This window comes from Jatropha curcas, chromosome 2 (assembly GCF_041381405.1).
Source record: "Jatropha curcas cultivar XTBG-Jc1 chromosome 2, XTBG_Jcur_1.0, whole genome shotgun sequence".
Lineage (NCBI taxonomy): Eukaryota > Viridiplantae > Streptophyta > Magnoliopsida > Malpighiales > Euphorbiaceae > Jatropha > Jatropha curcas.
Window position 1 is genome coordinate 8,576,271 of NC_143152.1, and position 21,062 is coordinate 8,597,332.

Below are 21,062 nucleotides of genomic sequence, written 5' to 3' on the forward strand. Positions count from 1 at the left end.
ATTTAAATAAAGACAAATTGGCCCTTAAAAATCTTATTCAATGCGTGATAACAAAGTGAAATATTTGTTAATTAACACAGTTTTTTAGATTTATTCCAAAATAAAGTCAATACAAATATTAAAATTAAAGTTGAAGATTTTTTTTTTATAATTAAGCCAAAAAGAAAAAAAAAAAAAAAAAAAAAAAGAATTCAACTCTAATCTAAAATGCCGAAAGTAGCAATTTTGAAGTAGAGGAGTAGTTAAAGCAGATTCATTGAAGAGACCACGTAAGATCCACATTGTCCCGCTTATCCAATCAAAAAACCATGTGCATACACATGACAATTTTACTATTATATTTTAAGTTTTTTGTTTCTTAGCAACGAATACTGCCATTATTGGACAATAAAATATGAGCAGATCCAAATAAAGAGATTTAACACCATCATCCAGTCTTATCAATTATTATTATTATTATTATTTTTTTCTTTAAATTAAAGAGAACGTGATCCAGTAGAGCAAGTTTCAATATTTCATCCTTAAATAACAAGTTCTATTAATTTCACTCTTCAATGTTGTTTGAATTCACGTATTTAAATTTTTAAATGTACAACATAATCGAAATGATTTAAGATCTATAATGTTTAAAACTTCATATGAATTTCATTTTAATCCAAATTAATCAAAGTTAAGTTCATACACTAAGATAGATGAATTCAAGCACAACTTGAAGATTTTCTAATCAAGAAAGGAGGCTTCACCATCATGGCCAAAAGTTTAATGGAATAATTAATTCGTTCATTCTCTATATTGGATAGCATTTAGTCATAAGGAAAATTAATATTTAATTACAACCAAAAAGTTTGAACAAATTTCCCATTTAGAGAATATGTAATTTCTTTTTCTAGTATCATACCGTAAAATTTTAGACTTTTTTATATGTTTGTGTGTATATATATAACAAATACATAAATTCTCCATTGAATTTTATTACTTAATTACATAAATTCAGCTATGAGGGAAACAAATTGTACCACTAAAATTATAATTTTGGTAAAACTAAATTTTTCACATTAATCACAATAATATTTAGGTTTGTCAGCTTTTATACGAAATATATTGATTTAATATGTGGTCAGCACAACTTTTGAAATAATAATTTTCATATATTTCAACCATCTAATTAATATTTAATTGATATAATTTTTGCAAATTGAGGTGCTTAATAAGTATAATTTTATAAGTTAAAATGCACAATAAATTTGTTTAATAGTTGAAGATGCCACAAGATTAAAATAACAAAATTAATAAAATTCAAGGGTGAATTTTAAGTGTTCAGCCTCTCTCTTCTCTATATATATCACACCTTAATCGATAAGATGGACCCTTGGGGCTACATCCTAGGCTGAAAGGGGTGTAGCAAACTAGCAACTTAAGTTCTATCAAAATGCTAAGCAAGCGTACAGAGTTACAACCATAAAGACAAACTCTTTACCGTGTTTATTTGATCCTTCTTGACTTCAAATTCAACTAATAAATATTACTAATAAAATAATTTTCAAGTTTAAGGGTGTAACTGCAATAACTTCTCTCTTTCATTTTCTTTTAAATAATCCAAAACAATGTACAAATTCCTTGCTAGCTACTGCAAAACCAAAACCTTATAAGCAAGCGTGCCTAATATATAGCACACAGCTCAAAAGTAGAAGAAAAAAGGGCAACTGATGAGAGATCCGCCATGCAAACTTCCTGCTCCCACTCAAAAAGTTGGTAGCTAAGAAGTAATTCAGTAATTGATTTGGACAATTTTACATTTTCACGTTCTCATCCTTGTGGCAGTTTTGATGGGATAAAGAAAGGATACACATCCCTTGTTTCAAACAAAGCAGACAAAAATGCATGGTGATATCTTATCCTGGATTCTCTCAGGCCAAAATTCTACCTGCCAAACTTCAGATAACTAGACCTACATGCTAGAGACAGCAACATTTGCAAAAATTGAAGACACCATCACTTGGAACACATTATAAAAAATGTGAAACTATCCAAATCATGGTCAAATACACAGCGTTGTGTAGGTGTTATCACATAACCAAAAGATTTACCTGACCTCTCTCGGCAAAAAGTACCTTGTAGGCAGCACCAACAGCGAACCTTTCATGTCACTTCACGGGTTTTTAGGTTAGGGGTGGGCACTGCATTTGCAGGTGTCTTTGTCAGGTTACTCTTTGCATTTCCAGTAGTTTGTCCACCAGAGTTTTTAACATTTCCTATCTCAGATGCCAAGATCGATTTCTTTATCTGCCAAAATAACATCGAAAAAGATTAAGTAAAATAATGACTGTGAAAGAATGTAAGATTCAGAAATTTCATCTTTTCTACATATACTAAACAATAAACTCTTCTCCATCCACCATGCAGTCGAAGATAGACTTGTCAGTCTATGCATAGCATAAATATGCAGATATTCATACACACACGTATGAATGTATTGATGTATATTGATTCATACAAACACTGTAATGTGTGGATGCATAAATATTAACAAAACTACACCTTTATCTACATTAGCAAAAGAATGGTAAGAAAAAACTTACAACTCCAAGTCGTTCCTTGTGGATATCACTTGTAAGCTGTAAAACCACCAAAAATAGTAATCAACAAAATGCAAAAATTGAGAATTGCTTGTTCATCAAAAACATTTTCAATTCTCTTCAATTCATCAGTGGAACCCAAAGATACATTCTCATGCCACATTTCCACTTCCAATGACAACACAGACCCAAGTAAGTTCTTACCGGCTTTCGGTAAGTTTTAATCTCATCACCACTAAATCCTGGAAGTGTTATATTCCAATTTCTTTCTGTAGCAAAATGTAAGAATGTCAAATGGTTAGCACTAAAAGTAAATGAAATTAATATATAAATAATAGAAGACTCTTCCTGTATAACTAACCAAGATGTAGAAGTATGTCCTTTGCTTCCAATGTATCAGATTTTCGATGCTTGGCTAAGGAGCAACCAAATGTTGTGATCTGGAAAGAAAATTTAAGTGGTAGTTTAGGTGTGATCTAAAGAATGAAAAACAGTTTGAACAAGATTAGAGTGGCAAGGATAAGGAGTTCTACGAATGGTGAAATTCAAAAAATCAACCTGTAATTGCTAAAAACTTATTTTGGATTTTTTTAATTCCTTCCTTAGTAATGCAATGTATTTCATAATTCTACCAAAAGTTTAAATGCAATCACTCATGACTCACCGACTCAACAAATTCATCAGCTATATCAGCAAGAATGTCCTCAACTTCAGGATCCAACTTCTCAGATGGATCAATCTATCAAAGAAGCAAGAAGGATCATATTAACAACAGAACAAAATTTCACAAAATGACATATAAATTCTACATGAGAAAAAACATTAATAGTCACATTCTAAGTAGAAAGCAAGTTCATTTTGAGGTTTTGCATGGCACAAATTAACCAATGCCTCAGTGTAACATCAAGCTTTTAAACAAGACCAATGGAACTTTATCCTTCGGTACAAAACCTAAGACACAAAATGTTTTACTAGATCACTCCAGTCTCATATTTAGAATTCTTGTATTATGTCCCCTGATATTATATCCTTATACCTTATGTAACTTCCTATTTAGTACTACTTACAGTCTAATCCTAATAGAACACGACAGAGTCTTTAGGTCTCTATAGACATTTATTTATACCTAGAAATTTCCTAAAGTTCTGATTAATGGATTTATGAGTATTTGATTTCAAAGGCCTGTATGCCTAGTTTTGCTCCGTGCCTTTCTATTCTCTTGGTTGCATTCTTTCCCTCTGATACTACAACACATTAAATACAGTTCACAATACTCTGAACCACCATGGATTTCTCTATTATTCTTATTGTAATCAGTTCTAACTCAAATTCTTTACCTAATCTACCTTTTTCTTCAAATCTTGCACATGAAATTCATCACTGGCTGGTAGAGGTATAAATGAATCAAGTCGAGTTTGAGGTCTTGTGAGACACAGATTAGAGTTCGAGATCTACTTGAGCATGATTCAAGCTTGAAAAGTCAAGCTCGGGCTCCATTGTTAAAAAAGAGCCAAGCGCGAGCGAGCTCAACAAGGTTTGTAATGCAAATAATTTGGCAAATAGAAAAAACAAAAAGGAATAAAGAAGGCTTTGGTCCACAATTGCTTTTTTTTTTTTTTAAAAAAAAAAGCAACATAAAGAAATCACCTCAACAGGTACTACCAATTAATTAACCACACAACCATCTGGGAGGTGGTGGTGTTTTTTTTTTTTTTTTTTTTTTTTTTTTTTTTTTTTTTGAAATAATGAATTTTATTAAAGAAGAAAAACTGAGCACACCAAGTACAAGCAACTGGAATACAAAATAACCACAAACACAAAGCTATGGGAAAGCAATAAAAATAAACCGCTTAGTTAATCCTAGTCCAGCAAGGCAAAGAGCCTGGCCACAAAATCAGAAGTTTCATGACAGCAGATCTGGAAAGAGAGTCTGCAAAGCTGTTAGTGCTTCTGGATATAAGAGTGAGAGAGAGACTGAAAGTGCTTAAGTAATTCATCAATATTCAGCAGTCTGTCAGTATTTCCATGGCCTTTCTGATTTATTGAGAACACACGAAATAACAGAAGCATTCAAGGTTTAACAACAGAAATGATATCCACAACAGCTTTTGGGAGCAGCTATTTGGAAGGAGAGAAATATTTGATATGTTGAAGAAAATTAAAAATAGATCCATGAAATAAAGCCAACGCAAATCCCAAATCGCACCTAACGAATTCAGCAAAACAAAAACCTAAACAAAGGCCAAAATTTCCACAGAAACGAAACGTGAAAACCTCAAAATCCATAAAGTCAAAATTTACAAAAAAAAGTACCAGAAATTCATGGGGTTTTAATTGTTCATTGCAATGACTAATGGACCGATTAGGGATTGAACTGAGAGACTGAGCTCACGTTTCGCATAAACCGTGCCACGGAGAGATTGAGCTTTGGAATATGGCAAATGGCAAAGAGGCAAGTGTGGAAATGATGCCAGGGTGTTTATGGTTGAGAATGAAATTGAGAACCCTACTTCAAGACAACAGAGTTTTGATGTAGGTTCACTTAAAAGAACTAGCTTGCAAGCCAGATTCCAAAGATCGAACTTGGCTTGACAGGCTTATCAAACGAGCTTTTTCTGAGCCTAACAGAGGCTCAAACAGCTTGGTCCACTTACACCCTAACAACTGGAGATACTCCTATCACAAAAGATCCAAATTTTTATGCAAAACTACTATAACAGTGCAACTGAGGCAAAGTTTAACAACTAAAACTACAAGCAATCTAATGGGGATGCTAAAAATTGATAAGAAAACTCTAGTTAATGCGAGGCTCTAACACTGTAAAGAAATCTTTTTTGTGGATCATATTAGAGCATCATAATCCTTAAAACATAATCACAACAATTTGGAAAAAGCAGCATGGATTCTTTATAATTTGATATAACCAAGCTTGTTCACCTGGCTAACTAGCTCATGGATACTTCTTTTGCTAAGTATCCGATTACCAGATTCCTCACTTTCCATATTAGTTGTACGACTCTGGGCCACTGGCTGTACATTGTTAGGCTGTACTACTGCTAAGGAAGATGGCTTCAGGTTTGCTGAACCTTGAAGAGTGAGCTGTTGTGTTATGGACCGTGGACCCCTTGATGGTGGAAGATGTTGCCCAAAATGTTCTGATGGTTGATGGGATGGCAAAGGCTGCTGTGGCTGTGCAGGTGACATGTGCTGCTGCTGTGAAGTGGCAGGCAGGGAATGGTGTTGCTGAGGAATATGTGACCTTTGTTGCGGCACAGATGGGGAGCTTATTTGTGGTCTATATGAAGGTGAAGGCAATGGAGGCTTGCCTTGAGATCCAGATAACCATGGCTGATTAGAGGACTGCATATTTTGAGATGCAGTTGATGCTGGGGAACCAGAAGTAACTACTGAAGGCCTCATAAAACCATGCCCTTGCAAATTCTAGACAAATTAGTAACCATTAGAAAAAAGTTGAAAAACCTAACTCTCATCCTTTTTTCGTAAAAGCAAGAAACATAAAATCAGTCAATAGATACTACTGTTGCCATCATGATTTAAGTGAAGTACAACAGGGATGTTTTCATCCATCCCAAAGCTTTCCATGACACCTTTCACATACCTAAGACTTTAAATCAATGAAAAGAGAAGCAGTGAACTAAAGATAGCAACTTTAGCACAAAATGTCACATCATTGATAATTTCATTCCAATTTCAAACCAACAACAATTATTGACAACAAAGCATCTATAAGTTATTAAAAGATATGAAGATAAGAATCCAAACGGCAGTGAAGCTACACCTAATTTGTACGGTGGGGAGCTGATCAAGCTTTTTGGTATGACCTGTGAAATTCAGACACAAACTTCACATCTGCTAACCAAATGCAAACGCTGAAAATATTGTAATATCATTTCTTAGTAAGGCATAAATGAGGCTCATTGTATTTGGTTAATAAAGAAAAACCTAAGTAAGTAAATTGCCAGGCCTAAGCCAAATTCAAATAGCAAATTATTTGATTATTTCTTTTAGCAACTCAACTAATTATAAAATCTGACCAACATGCATAGACTCACTAAATTTAAGGGCAAAAAAAAAAAAAAAAAAAAAAAAATCAACGTCTTAAAATAAAAGGCAACTAAATTTTATATAAAAAAATTAGATACTAAATAGAACCACCATTCAACAAATATTAAGTGAAAAAAAGAGGTCAAACAAAATCCTCTGACATGGGTACTAACTTGAGCAGAAGGGGACTGGTTATTTGGGGAAGAAGTTGGCGGTCTAATAGATGATTGAACAGGTCTCTGTTGATGATGTGCAGGAATACCAACTGGCCGAATCTGAGAACCCGAACTCATTGATCCTGTCATTCCCATTCCCTGCATCCCATGCCTCACCTAAATAACTCAAAGAACACAATAATAAACTAACCAACCAAAATCACACGTTGATAAATTAACCATGATGAAATGTAATCTAATAAATGCATTTTCAAGTGTAATCGTTTACACTAAAAATGCATTTGCTTACAAGCTTGCCAAACACAGCCTAAATCAATAACTTATTACTATCTCACCTGTGAATTGCTAGCATTAGCAACAGATTCAGGCACATTGACAGTGCCGCGAGTCAATGCACCAAACTGCTGACCAAAAGAAGACGAGAAAGGAGCGGGAGAAGGGGTAGGGTGAGACGCGGGAACACCAATAGCAACACCGCCTCTTTGTTGTTGAGAAGCAGAGGATGATAAAGAGGACACGGACGAAGACGGAAGAGAAGGAGACGGAGAAGCAGCAATCGAAGAGAAATGCGAGAAATGTGAATGTGGATGAGGATGATGCCATTGTCTATGACTATGTAGGGTTTGGGGCCTTGTAGTTGGCTGGTTAAGAGAATTAGACGTTGAAGGTCTTAATGAAGGATTAGGGTTAGGGTTTGTAATGGGAGTTGTGGTTGGGGCTGGAGTTGTGGTGGACGAAGGTGGTTGTTGTGATGCTGGTTGTTGTGGTTGTGGAAGTGCCGATGATGGCAGTTGCTGTGGTGGTGGTGGGTCGGTAGGCTGTGAAGCTGTGGCTGTGGTGGCGGTGGTGGTGGTGGAAGGAGTAGGGGTTGGTTGGTCCATGAAGATTTTGCTATAGTGGAGGGAAATAAGGCTAAAAACTAATAAGAATGTCGTGTAGCTTAATTTTTTATCAGAATTAGCTTAATCTGGATTTTTGAATTGAGGCATTAATAGGGTACTGTATCTGGATTTGGAATTTAACCTTCTCGGCGGGTTTTTCGCCTACAAGCAGTGTGACTGTGAGCCCGGACAAGTTATGCACTGCACTGGGATGATGACTTTGGGCAAGCATAATTGGATAAAATTGAAAAATCTAATTGATCTGAGGCAAAAATCTAAATTCGGGTTTTGCGTTTAATAATTTTATTTTCATTTTGTTTTCCAACCAATATTTATTTGGTTTAATTTCAAAAAAAAGGCTTCAAATATATATCCAATCAATTTATATTTTAAAAATACCTAAACTCTTATATTTATAACAATAAAATGTTTTTTTTTTATGCAATTCATCATTTTCGATCCTTAGATTGCCACCTATTTAACACGTGGCTTTTCTTTTAAATGAAAAAAATACAATTTTTCTCTCTCTTTCCATGTCAGTCCTTAAGGTCCCCCCTCTCTCTCTCACTTTTCTTTTGGGATAATCCGTATTAAAATCAATCTCAGTATCTACATCTCTAAGCTTATTTTCTTGCAATTTTTGATTAGCATACAAAAATGAGATATAGGCTTCCACAATGAAAGATGCATTAAAGCTTTTGACTTTACAACAAATCTAAAAGAGAATCCAAAAATACAATCCCAAGATTCAAGAAAATAGTTGAGTTTAGACGTTTAGCCTGTATACAAGGAACTGAGGAGGATCCAATTTCAAACCTTAGCTGCAATAACAACAAAGAAAAAGGCTTGACTCCAAAACCAAATCAAGATAGCTCTAAATCAAGGATTTCTTCAACAAAGAACCCAAAAAAATAAATAAAAATAAAACAAAAAATTTATAAAAAATTAGAAGGAAAGATGTTGTCTTAACTTCAAAAGAAATTTCAAGTGAAAATCCAAAGAAATTAAAAACTCGAAATATAAAACTCAAATGTCAGCTTAGCTTCCAGGAAAGATGTTGATTTTGTGTACTTGCCCCATTTCCAAAAAAATCTGAGTGCAGGCTTTAGCTACCTGTGTCTAGAAGTGAAGGCGAAGAAATCAAGTGGGAGGTCACGACAAATCCTTGATCGGCAAAGCCAGAGTTGCTAGAATTTTGGAAAGTAACAATGAAAGATGAGAAAGATACATTAAAAAAAAAAAAAAAAGAAAAAAGAAAGGGAAAGTTAGTGTATAAGAGAGAGAAAGGGACCCTAAGGGCTAACATGGAAAGAGAGGGAAAAAAGTAGTATTTTTTTCATTTAAAAAGAGCAACGTGTTAAATACGTGGCAATCCGTCGATCAGAAATTGAGAATTATGTGAAAAGTCCTTTATTGTTACAAATGTGAGAGTTTAGATATTTTTTAAGTGCTAAACCTATAAAAAATACTCTCAACTTTTCAATTCGTTACGAAATTATTTTAATTTGACCTTTGTATTTTGGACACCTGCAATTTTAAAACTTAGATATATTAGCACTCTATTTTGAGATTAGAATTAGAAATTGAAATAAAATAATATAAATGTGGGACTCACAATATGAATTGGTTAACTTAACCCAAACTCAAAACTCCCCGTTTTGAGCTAACCTAATTTATCGTAGCACGTTCTCTACCCCAACTTCATCTCCCTCAAAGTGAAGCTTCTCTTAGAACAAGTTCTCCATTAAATTAAAGCTCAAACAAGAATAAAATAGGTAAGGGTTGAGTCCAAAATAAAAGAAAAAATAGGTCAGACCTCTGTCAACCTAGAAAAGCTTATTAATTGGAGAGAGAAGCGTCAAGAGATTCAAAATTTGAGATTGAAGCTTGATGATGAGATTATCTCAGCGAACTCAGCACGTAGAGCAGACGTCTCATATTCAAGGTAGGAGACTCGCGTGAAAAGGACGATGAATGTAATTTTATGGGTTACACCAAGCTTTTCAAATGAATCGGATGGTACCACTTCTAATACTTCCTCAAGAAGATTGAAGGTGGAACAATCGAAGATCTAATACCATCTGTTTTCTATCCTCTCCTTTGTTTTTGCTTTTTAATTTTGCGTTTTAGCACTTGTATTTTTTTTTAATTATTATTGATGCATGTTGTATTGTAAAATGCATTACAGTCGTAGCAGACGGAGTGGTTGGAAAAAGATACGGATGGGAAGCATTTTTTGTTTATATTTTTATTTTGTCAACAAATTAAAATTTATCAATAATTAAAATTTACGAATAATTAGGTTGTTCAAATAGGGAGTTTTGAGTCATTGGATTAAGTTAACCAAAGTCATATTGTGGTCCCATATTTACATTATTTTAGTTCAATTTCTAGTTCTAATCTCTAATAGGATGCTAATATATCTAAATTTCAAAATGAGGATGTCCAAAGTATAAAGGTCAAATTAGAGTGATCTTACAATAAGTCGAAAAGTTAAGGGTATTTTTGTAGATTTAACTATTTTTAAGATACAAATTAAAGTTGATACCGAATTAAGTGATTATGTATATATTTCTAGCCCTTCCAGTGAAATTAACCCATAGTTATTTATATTCTACTTCCTTGATAATTTTTGATGAAGTCTAAATTATAAGTTTTTCAAGTAAATTTAATTATTTAATTGTATTATGTTTTAATTGTGGCACTTCATTTTAGTCAATTATTTTTATGTTTATATTCTTCAATAAACTTAAATGCAAGGTACTCATCATCTTTCATAATATTAAGCATTATATTATATTCCCTCTTTCTCATAGTTTTTATCCTGATTTAACTTGCAATTAAAAAAATTTAATTAATATAGTTAAATTATAATTTTTGCTTTAACTTTTCTTAATATGCCTTTATGCTAATATCCATTAGAATTAAAACCTTGATTAAATAGAGTTTTCTTTGAAGATTAGAGGTTGATATTTTAATTTTCTTTATATCAAGATTTTTTTTTTTTTTTGGGTAAAATGGAGAGCAAGAGCCAAAAAAACTTGCAAGCATAATCTATAGGCTACATCATGGGTGAGCCAACAAGCCGTCCCCAGAGGGAGGTCTAATAAAACATGAATGCCCAAAGGGTCTTTTCTAACTAGCTTAGAGAGGAAATCAACACTAAAATTTGCCTCTCGATACACATGTTAAACAGAAGAAACACAATTCTAATGCAAAACACTTCTTATAGGTAATACCAATTAATGATATTGCGAAGACAAAATGCCATTGATGAATGATACAGTTACAAGGTTATCACATTCAACCATCAAATGGCTAATATGAAGTTGTGTCGCAAGTTTTAGGTCCTCCAATACTAGCCACAACTCGCACTAGGTAGAAAGCAAGTACCAATCTTCGTAACAAAACCTTAACACCAGTTTCTTGTTGCATCCCTTATAAGACCCCTGCCACAAGCTATGTTGTCCACTAAGGATCCATCTGTATTAAGTTTGAAATAAGGAGGAAGGGGAATAGACCAATTAATCCATCTAATCTGCCTAACCAACCGATCTTGAGCCATTCAGTTGAAAATAATTTATAACTTGGTATATTTTGAGGCACAGAAAAGAATATCCTACACAATCACTTCAACAAGGGGTGAGCACAATTTTGGTTCTATATGAAAAGTTTAAATATGGAAAGTTGAAGGTTATATAGATTTGAGTTTTCAACTTTAACTATTAATTTTTGGGATATGACTCTTAAAATTATTTAGTGGCTCTCCCAAAAAAAATTATATCAACATCGATACTGTTTTGTCTTGCATTCATTCCACTTGAGCGCTTCAGAAGTGAGTGTTTTGAATAATCTGTATTCTGTTATGCATCAACTATGATACCAATATAGTAATATTACTCTAATAAATATTTTATTGCTATTTTTTAATTAGTTAAATAAAAAATGTGGTGCATCTTATAATTATTTAGTGGCTCTTCGAAAAATTATATCAACATTAGACTATTTGTCTTACATTCATCCCACTTGAGCACTTCACAATACTCTTAAAAAATGAGTATTGTATTATGCTATAGTATATGCAGAGTGATGTATCCTGCTGGTGTATTGCATATGATACTAATATAGTAACATAACTCTCATAAATAATTTATTATTATTTTTTAATTGGTTAAATAAGAAAAATATCATGCACATGCTCTGAGGATTGATAATTCTCTTTTTGTGAAGACCATAACAATGTAATGACCTCCTTTCTTCATTAACGTTTTATTTTCAATTATTTTCTTTCAACCTATCTATATTTATTTATTAATTTATATCTTCATCTATCTATATAAATATATAAAAACAGAGGTATGGAAGCTGACATGACATAAAATTAGATAATTAAAGTGATGCTTGACATCTAACTTGACATTATTTTTTTATATTTTTAATTTAATTAATTTTTTAATTGTTTTGCATATGCATTATGTTAAATAATTGCTACAATTAAAATAGTGATATTAAATAAAATCTTGGGCGATTGTATTAGAGACATCAAAATCAATAGTAAGGGTTTAAAAAGGCAATCTTCAGTCAAGAAATTTCTATAATCTTTCCTTTTCAATATAAAGGTTTTATTGTTTAGAATCATCGTTTATTACTTTATGCTTTATATTTACCTTTACTTTAGTTTCTTTTTCTTCCTATCATGTTTGTTTTAATTCTTGGTTTAGATTATAAGATTTCAAATATAGAACTCATGTTTTATAACTTGCATTGCATTAAAAGTATTATAAATTTTATTGCATTTAAAATTCTCAAATTCATCTTATATGTCAATCAAATTTAAAATAAAAATTTTTCGTAAATTTAAAATATGCACAAATTAGATTTCACCTTTCGTAGTTCAATCAAATTACTTAAAAGGATTATTTAAATGACAAAAAAAAAAAAAAAAACCTAAGATCCTTCCTAAATTTTTTATCAAAAGCAATATTTCACAACTTGTACATCGCATGGGCTGATGGCTAGTTTTAAATATAAAAATACATTTCGTTAACTCCTACCAAATATACACTCTAGCGGTGTGCATGGGTCGAATTGGGATGAAAATTCTTAATTTTCAATCCCTCCCAAAATATCGGGGCGTAAAAAAGGGTGTCCTAATAGATATGTAGTCTCTTCTCATCTTGTCTCATTTTTTGGAACATGATGGAAATTCGGGTCTGTGGGACATGATGGAATGGGTCAGGTCGGAAATCAATTGGGATTTTCCATTTTACTAAATTAATTTTCATCAAAAAAAGATGAAAAAATTACTACATTCATCAATTTACAATCAAACAAAATTAATTATATAAGTTTGAGTTTAAAAAAAATAATAATAAATCAAATGATTAATTTAATCATTGATTATCTACCACCAAAGTTATACTAGAAGATTTTTAAGTAATTATTTTTTAGTTAATAAAAGTGTTAAATATAATAAAATAAAATAATGCAAAAATTATATACAATTTAATTTTATATGTATTTTATGAATTTTAATTCGTCATTGTTTTTGTCACTCTTGTCTTTAAGTTGATTTAAATTCAATACTACGTAATTTAATCTTGAATATCATTTGAAAAATAAATAATGATAGCATCAAGCATAACCAATAATCCAATAATCAGATTAATTGAAGTTAATATTTTCTCTTGTATTAATTAATCTTTTCATTTTTTGTTTAATAGAAAAAGTTAATTAAAAAAGATTTACTGAACATATACTGTGGAATATCAGAGGAAAAATCAATGTTGAAAATTATGTTTAATTACTTGATTTATTTTATATTTAGAAAATGTATATTATTATTACTTTAGTAGTAATTGGTATCATAAAAAATTAAAGTAAAAAAGGATGAAATGATTTTTAGGGGCATAATTTGAAATTTCATATAAAAAGACAACTAGAATTTTAAAGAAAAAATGGGACCAAAATTCTAGATTTTTAGGTTAGGACAAAACTTGGATCAATTTTAATCAAAGAACCAGTCCCATCTCATAAATACTTTTAAGATCGGACTATCAAATTAATATCGAGTTTTTTGGGAATGAAAAATTCATGATAATTTTCGAAAACGTATCGAAATTCTCGCGGTCCCGTGCATACCCCTAATACCCTCAATTGACAATATTCACACTGGACATGTGACACCTCACCTAGTAGTAAGCGCCAATTCATTTACAGAAACAATTCAATTTTTAAACGTTTGTAGTATAGTTGTGTATTCTGCTAGGGATGGCCAAGTTACAGTTCCTGGAACCGAAATCGGTGGGAACCGAAACTCGAACTGGAACTGGAACCGGTGGCCTATGGTTCGATTTGGGTTCCACCATTTTTGGAATTGTGAACCGATGGTTCCACGAACTAGCTGGAATCATCTGGAATCGCCGGTTTTTCCAGCCGATTCAAACTGACGGTTCCAAGAATATTTGAATTCCGTTTGAAACGGCTAGAACCGGCGGTTCTAGCCGATTCCAGCAGCTTTTTTGTTTTTTTTTTAATTTTTATGAAATCCCCAAATTACCCTTCCTAACAACTATAAACGGCTACATAACGGCTAGTTTCCAGAGCATTTGTGAAAAACTAATTTTTTGGATTAATTATAAATACCTCATTCCATTTGCAATCCCCTCATACAAAATTATCTCTACTCTCTCTACTCTATATTATTCTTCTCTACTCTACAATCTCTCTGATTTTCATTCATAAATTATTGTCCAAAATATTGCAAGATAATTTCTTTAAAGTCCAATCTCCAATTATTTGTCCAAATTATTGTGAATTAATTTCTTCAAATTTCAATCTCTAATTATTCTCTCTAAATTTTTTTATTCAATTTTCTAAATTACATATTATTTTCCTATGATGGCAAGTAGAGGAAACTCAAGTTTCGCTAAGGGCAAGGGAAAGATTGGAGAAACACAATATTCATTTATCCCTACAAACGACATCTTTGATTTCACTCTTGACCAATATAATCTTGAGGGATATCCAAATGAAAATTTGGAAATTTCAACTCAAGAATCTGAATTTAATGATGAGCAACTACAACAAGAGGAAGAGCAAGAGCAAGAGTAAGGTACACAAGTTTTTCGAAGAGCAAGATAAAGTTCCGACATATTCGTTATTCATTTCACGAAGAAATTCAAAGGGGATAAAATGTTCGATGTAATTTGTAATTATTGTGGAAAATCTTATAAATTCAAACAAGCGGGTGGTTATGGATCATTTTGGAAGCATTGGAGGCAAAACATCCAACAAAAATAGGAGTTGATCTGTCTCAAACACAAATTTCCAGGTGCGCATCTTCTAACATTTTTTATTTCAATATTCTGAAAAACAACAAAAAGAAGAATTAGCTAGAATTATTTCTATGGAACATTTATCTTTTAGCTTTGGTGAAAAAATAGATTTTAATCAATATTGTCAAAAAGCTTTAAATCCTTTTGCTAAAAGAGTGCTAAGAAATATTATAAAACAAACTATTATTTCTTTATATAAAAAAGGAAAAAAAGAGTTTAACTTTTATTTTCTGAAATGATAATTCGTATTTTAATTTGTTATGATATTTGGAGTGATCATTGATAAATACATTCTTATATGGGTATTACATGTTATTGGATTGATGATGATTGGAAAATTCGAAAAAGAATTATCGCATGTCGTGCTTTTGAGGATAAATATAGTGCAAATAATATTTATAGAATAATTGTTTCAATTTTAGATGAATATAAATTAACCAAAAAAATTTTTTTAATTTCATTTGATAATGTTTACCCCAACACTAAATCAATTATTGAACTTAAATCAATTTGTTGACCAAATATTGGTGGAAAATTTTTTCATATTAGATGTGCATGCCATGTTTTAAATTTATGTGTACAAGATGATTTAAAAGTTCTTGAATATTTTATTTCTCCAATTAGAAAAGCTATATCATATTTATGGGGACATCCCCGAGTGATAAAAAAGTTGGGCTAAATTTTGTAAGAAAAATAAAAAAAAGACCAAAATATTTTTTAAGGGATGTCCTAACTCGTTCGAATTCAACATATGAATTATTAAACGAGTCTTTTTCATATAAAGAATTATTGTGTATTTTTGTTACTAACAATATTGAAAAAATTAATTTATATCCACAAAATTGGGAGATTTGTGCAAAACTTTTGGATATTTTAAAAATTTTTAATGATGCTACGTATAAATTTAGTATGGTTTATTATCTCACATCTTATTTATTTTTACCTATATGCATTAATATTGTTAGTGCACTTCAAGAATTTGAAAATGATATTTTATTACAAAATTGTGTTTTATCAATAAAAAAAATGGTTATCTTATTTTAAAAATATACCACCCATTTTTCTTGTTGCTTATGTATTTTATTCTAGATGTAAATTTGAAATTTTATCTGAATATTTGACTCTTTATTATGAAATATTAAATCTTGATATATAAGATAGTGTTAATATAAATGTAGTATTGCATAAAGTTAGACAAAATATTATAAAATTATATACTGAATTTGTTGAATGTTCTAGTTCATCTACTTCTAATTTTTCTCAATTTAATAATCAATCATTCTCAACTGAAAGGATAAGTGTTGGTGTTGTTGAACGTATATTACTACAAAGATAAAAAAGACTCAGGGAATCCGATTCTTTTTTCGAATTTGATAATTATCTTACCACTTTTTTTGAGTTTGGTGCTAGTTTTGCAGACAATAAATTTCCAATTCTAGATTGGTGGAGTCGTCATGCCAATACATTCCTAGCCATTTCACTAATTATAAAATAAGTTTTAGCAGCTCCGGTCTCCACTGTTACTGTTGAATAAGCTTTTAGTTAAGGAGGAAATATACTTGATAAAACACGATCTCATATGACACCTGATTCACTAGAAGCAAAAACATGCGTGGATGATTAGAGTAAAGCCGATCTAAGAGCACAATAGAATATAAAACAATGAAGATGTTTATGATCTTTACAATGGATCCTCAACGGGAACATCAACCTGTGGTGGAAAAGCAACTAAGGTAAAGGGATGAAATTGGTACAAGGTAAGTAAGAACTACGTCGGTTTTTATTTCTCTAAACCCCAAAAGGATACGTAAAGTCCTGCTTTTTTTTTTTTTTAAATTAAGTTCCAACTTTTTTAAACAAAAAATAAATTTATTTAAAGACTTTTTAAAAAAAATAAATTAAATTCAATCATTTTTATATTTTTTATTATATTTTTTTCAGAAATTATTTCACAAAATTTTAAATTTTAAATTTTGAAGAAAAATATTCTGTACTTTCTTATTTTACAATTATGTTGTTCACCGGAAAACTTACTGAAACCGTCGGTTTTAGAACCGTTAAGGAATTAAAACCGGTTCGATTTCAAAACTGTGGCAGTGTCTGATTCCTGCCTCTCAGGCGAGTGACTCACATTCGATCCCGCAACGGCGACTTCTTTTTATCCCTTCAGGAACGTTGACTTTTTTGTTACAGTTAATAATTTATGTTACAATAAAATTTCTGCTAGCAACCAGTCAGGTCGTTGTAGTATAGTGGTAAGTATTCCCGCCTGTCACGCGGGTAACCCGGGTTCGATCCCCGGCAACGGCGATATCTTTTTTATCTCCTCGAAACTGTGCGCTTGTTTGGTTGCAGAGAGAGTGTTCTTTACTTGATAGCTCAAGTATTCAGTAATATATTGACTGTTTTATATTTTCTACACTTATTTTTAGAAAGAAAATCAGTTGAATTTTTCATTATTAGAGGATGGAATCTAATTCATTAGAGTTAGATATGGTCCGGTCTCGATTTTAACTCCAGGGAAAAAAAGAAAAAGGACAACAACGCAGATTAGAGGGTCCAAGCATATCAGAAGTAATGAAAACTGATCCGATTTTCAAGAAAGTAAAGACTCATTTCCTGTTGCTGCATTGTCATCAATAAGAACTTGATACTGTCCATTGGAGTTTCCATCTTCTAGAGTAGGTGTAGGAGCTTCATTCTTGTCACTGTTAAAGAAACCAATCATTTCTTTAGTAAAAAATAAAGAATGGACAAATTCTTTTTATTCAAATCTTCTTCAAAAGGAGATATAACATCACAAGAATTGAAGCATACGTTGTTGAATAAATTATCAGTCCAACTGCTACAAGTGCAAAAGCAAGAAAGTATAGCCAGTCAACCTGCAATTGAACCCAAAATTTGGTCAGTGCAACTGTTAGGGTTTTTCCCCAACTATTTTGGGATTAAGACTTAATTTTTGTTCTGTTGTTGTATTCCCATAATTTTTTCCTCTTTGATGGTTGTCATACTCCATAAGTGTTTTTTTAACGATCGAATCTGGTAAACTTAAGTGTGCCTTACCACTTGAACTTAAAAATTGAAAAAGCACTCAAGCCATGCTTCTAATTAAGGTGTTTTGTTTTTTTTTCTAGCGGAAGCTTAAATCTGCTCATTGGAAAAAAACAATCAACCAAAATGCCAAACAAAATGTACTACCTGCTGGTGATAGAAGAAGATGCGAAAAACAACTGCCCACATATCAGACGTGAGGATAGAGAGATTGAACATTGTGGTTCCACCCATCTGTACATGCATGTGCAAAATACTTTCATTAGAGAGTAATCATGAAAATGTCTAACTATAGATGGATCCATTTTTCTACTTGCAGAACTACAACGTAAAACTAAAATAAAAAATTTAGACACAAATTATAGTCTTTCTTTATGTCACTCAATGTTATAACTAGTTCTGCCTTGCATAGGATATTTGCAGGGCATCAAAGGGAAATCAGTAATTTTTCCAATTAGAAAAGCGATTAACAATTTGGCAAAACAAGAATAGATATTTACCTTTAGAACATAAGGAGCAAGGGTATAGAACAAAAATAGTGACACATTATACCCTGCGATAGCTATTATCTGAAAGTAAAGAGTAGAAAACATAAATTATCAGTTACATAAAGTAACCAAATCATATTTGAATTTCTCAGCACTGATAGAAAGCCATGAGAAAGATTATATAAGAATAGTATCACTTACAATATCTGCAGACCATTCGACTGATTCAAGACTCTTCACCTCTAATATAGATCTATAAAAAGGTTATGGAACTTAAGCAAATCATTATGATATAATTACCGAAAGAGGAGAATAGTATTTGTTGCCCCTGAAAAGGATACAACTCAAGTACACTCACTAGAAATCCATAAAAACCAATCATCGCCACAACTTCAACTCGGTCTTTCTTCTTAACACAAAATTCCTGCATTGAAGAGAGAAATTACAAGTTAAGAAACTCTAGAAGGTTGAAATACTAATAACAATGGTGAAAATCTTATAGATGTAAAAATTTGTCTTGAAAATTTGAGCATCAGATTTGCATAGACAGAGTTGAATAGGATTGATCACCTACCTCACCAACATTACTAAAGGCAAAGAAAATTGTCCCACCAATAACAAGTGAATCACCCCAAAGAGGCTTTGAACCACCTGAAACATATTACTAATATGTAATGTTTGTGGACTTAGAAACTATAATACGACTATAAAAAAGTTGATAGTAATTCTAAGACAAGAAAAGAACAGTCACCTCCGCCACCCACCCCAGCATCAGAGAGAAGAACCAAACCAAGGCCCAAAACACATATGACTGCACCAAATAACTGCCATATCGAGTAGCGAGTGCCAAGGAAGAACCAGGTAAGAACTATGGCCCATGCTACTGTGAAGCAATCCAATAATGTTACACTAGTAATTGATGAAAATTGGTATGCCTTATTAACTGCATCAAAGCATCAAGAAGTTAATATGGTTCTTGAAATCCAAAGATATCAAATAGTGATAAATGTCAATTGGACATTGGGAAATATATTTCAAACTTCATATTTTCTTGGTGTGCAAGTGTTATTAACAGTTTGCAAGTTATTCACAACAAATGCTAGAAATATTTCTACACAAATTTCAAAATACATGTCTGAGATTATCTGTTTTGGAGCTTTAAAGTTTTTATAATTACAACATAACAAATCACCATAAAAACATGCTTATTGACCCCTATTCTATATTTTCTACATAGTATTTTTTTCAACAGCAATTCACATACCAATGCCAAACGAAACCCAAATCATTTTACAGATCAGAAATTTCCCAAAATCAAATTTGCAATAGTTCTTGTACATTTTGCATCCAATACAACCCAATCCATGGCTTAGAAAAGAAATGTTAAATAAAGCTAATTAGCCCCTCAAATCTTGAAGCATTACTTACCAAGATAATTGCCTTGAACATCAACAAATCCTAGCAGCAGATACCAGTACCAAGAAAGCTACAAAACCCCAGAAAACATGATATGTCAATATTCTCAAACCCCGCGAGAGCAAATTTAAAAAGAAAAAAAAAGGAACAGAATAAATACCCTTAATTTTTGGCGTCTGTAAAGCAAAAAACTCCCATAAACCACAGCCAAAGCAAAGTAATTGAAGATGCCCTGAGTAATGGGTGCATCAACACCTAGAAAAAACCACAGGAACATATATAACATAAAATAAAAATATAAAAACGAAAAAAGGTTGAACTAAATATCAATATAAAATCAGAAATGTTTAAAGGGGTTTGTGTTTGTCAATGTTTACCAAGATCCGCGACTAGAGAAGAATTGAAGCTGGCGAGTGCAAGTGAAAAAGAAACCAGCTGACCCAAGAAGAGCAAGTACAGAGTCCTCAAGGTAGCTTGGTTTCTCCACCAGCTATTGCTGCTGTTAACGCCACACAAGTCCATCATTAGGCTATAATAACCAAAATAGGACCCAAAAAGTCAAACCTGCTACTACTTTTATGAGAAAAGGAATTCAAAAGCAGGACCCTTTTCTTTCAATATACTTAGAATGCTTAACCTTGATCCAAATGTTATGTTATATTTAATTATCCTCAAGTCAAAGATATGGAGATCTATAGCTAAGCTAGCTACCATTCTTTGCTCTGGCTGGATGTTGGGGCGAGTCAGCCATTTCTTGGTGGATAAAAGCTTGAACTTGACTCAACCGCCTTTTTTTTTTAAGGAATCAACCGCCTTTAAGCGTCCCAATTTGGCAATTGGTCTTTATCAAGACAGTTAATCAAAGGGTGAAAAATTATAAATTGAAATGTTGTTAAAACAAAATAATTTGAATACAAAGAAATGGCGTCCCTTACTGCAAGACGTGACTGTTTGATTCTCAGTAGGAGCGTTTCTCCTTTATAGGCATAATGCGATACCTGTAATATAAATCAAAAACTGATAATTTAAAAGTTTTCCCAGACTTGGCCTATATATTTGATAATTATGTTTC

At 32.0% G+C, this 21,062-nt stretch overlaps 2 protein-coding genes and 1 non-coding gene across 4 annotated transcripts; 1 reads left to right on the forward strand and 2 right to left on the reverse strand.

Moving 5' to 3' along the window:
• Positions 1–1,555: 1,555 nt before the first annotated feature.
• On the reverse strand, positions 1,556–7,934 carry TAF12 (TBP-associated factor 12). Of its 2 annotated transcripts, none has more exons than XM_020677525.3 (8): positions 7,153–7,934; positions 6,815–6,955; positions 5,514–6,017; positions 3,241–3,315; positions 2,938–3,016; positions 2,781–2,845; positions 2,580–2,615; positions 1,556–2,283 (listed from the first exon to the last, which is right to left on the reverse strand). In XM_020677525.3, exons 1-8 carry the CDS (start codon positions 7,696–7,698, stop codon positions 2,140–2,142), a joined length of 1,590 nt encoding a protein of 529 aa, XP_020533184.1. In that variant the 5' UTR covers positions 7,699–7,934; the 3' UTR covers positions 1,556–2,139. The 2 variants fall into 2 exon arrangements, with proteins under 2 accessions (XP_020533184.1, XP_012066476.1); XM_012211086.4 differs by having other exon boundaries at positions 6,815–6,973; positions 7,153–7,931.
• A 9,339-nt stretch (positions 7,935–17,273) lies between these two features.
• Positions 17,274–17,345, forward strand: TRNAD-GUC (transfer RNA aspartic acid (anticodon GUC)). The gene has a single exon. It is a non-coding gene; the product is annotated as a tRNA-Asp (tRNA).
• A 53-nt stretch (positions 17,346–17,398) lies between these two features.
• Positions 17,399–20,823, reverse strand: LOC105629480 (uncharacterized). Its single transcript, XM_089717874.1, has 11 exons — positions 20,368–20,823; positions 20,151–20,245; positions 20,003–20,060; positions 19,326–19,517; positions 19,149–19,225; positions 18,916–18,998; positions 18,776–18,827; positions 18,587–18,655; positions 18,234–18,320; positions 17,853–17,917; positions 17,399–17,743 (listed from the first exon to the last, which is right to left on the reverse strand). Exons 1-11 carry the CDS (start codon positions 20,513–20,515, stop codon positions 17,632–17,634), a joined length of 1,038 nt encoding a protein of 345 aa, XP_089574000.1. The 5' UTR covers positions 20,516–20,823; the 3' UTR covers positions 17,399–17,631.
• Positions 20,824–21,062: the final 239 nt, after the last annotated feature.

What these genes read in the sequence shown, in the direction of transcription:
- LOC105629480 (XM_089717874.1), bottom strand. Translation starts at nt 20,515, where the DNA reads ATGATGGACTTGTGTGGCGTTAACAGCAGCAATAGCTGGTGGAGAAAC. An exon ending in TGTTCAAGGCAATTATCTTG is followed by an intron (nt 19,518 to 20,002) that starts GTAAGTAATGCT and finishes GCTTTGATGCAG; the next exon opens with TTAATAAGGCATACCAATTT. An exon ending in TCTTCTTCTATCACCAGCAG is followed by an intron (nt 17,918 to 18,233) that starts GTAGTACATTTT and finishes GTTCAATTGCAG; the next exon opens with GTTGACTGGCTATACTTTCT.
- TAF12 (XM_012211086.4), bottom strand. Translation starts at nt 7,698, where the DNA reads ATGGACCAACCAACCCCTACTCCTTCCACCACCACCACCGCCACCACA. An exon ending in TTAAAACTTACCGAAAGCCG is followed by an intron (nt 2,616 to 2,780) that starts GTAAGAACTTAC and finishes GTGGTTTTACAG; the next exon opens with CTTACAAGTGATATCCACAA. An exon ending in ACAAGGAACGACTTGGAGTT is followed by an intron (nt 2,284 to 2,579) that starts GTAAGTTTTTTC and finishes TTATTTTGGCAG; the next exon opens with ATAAAGAAATCGATCTTGGC.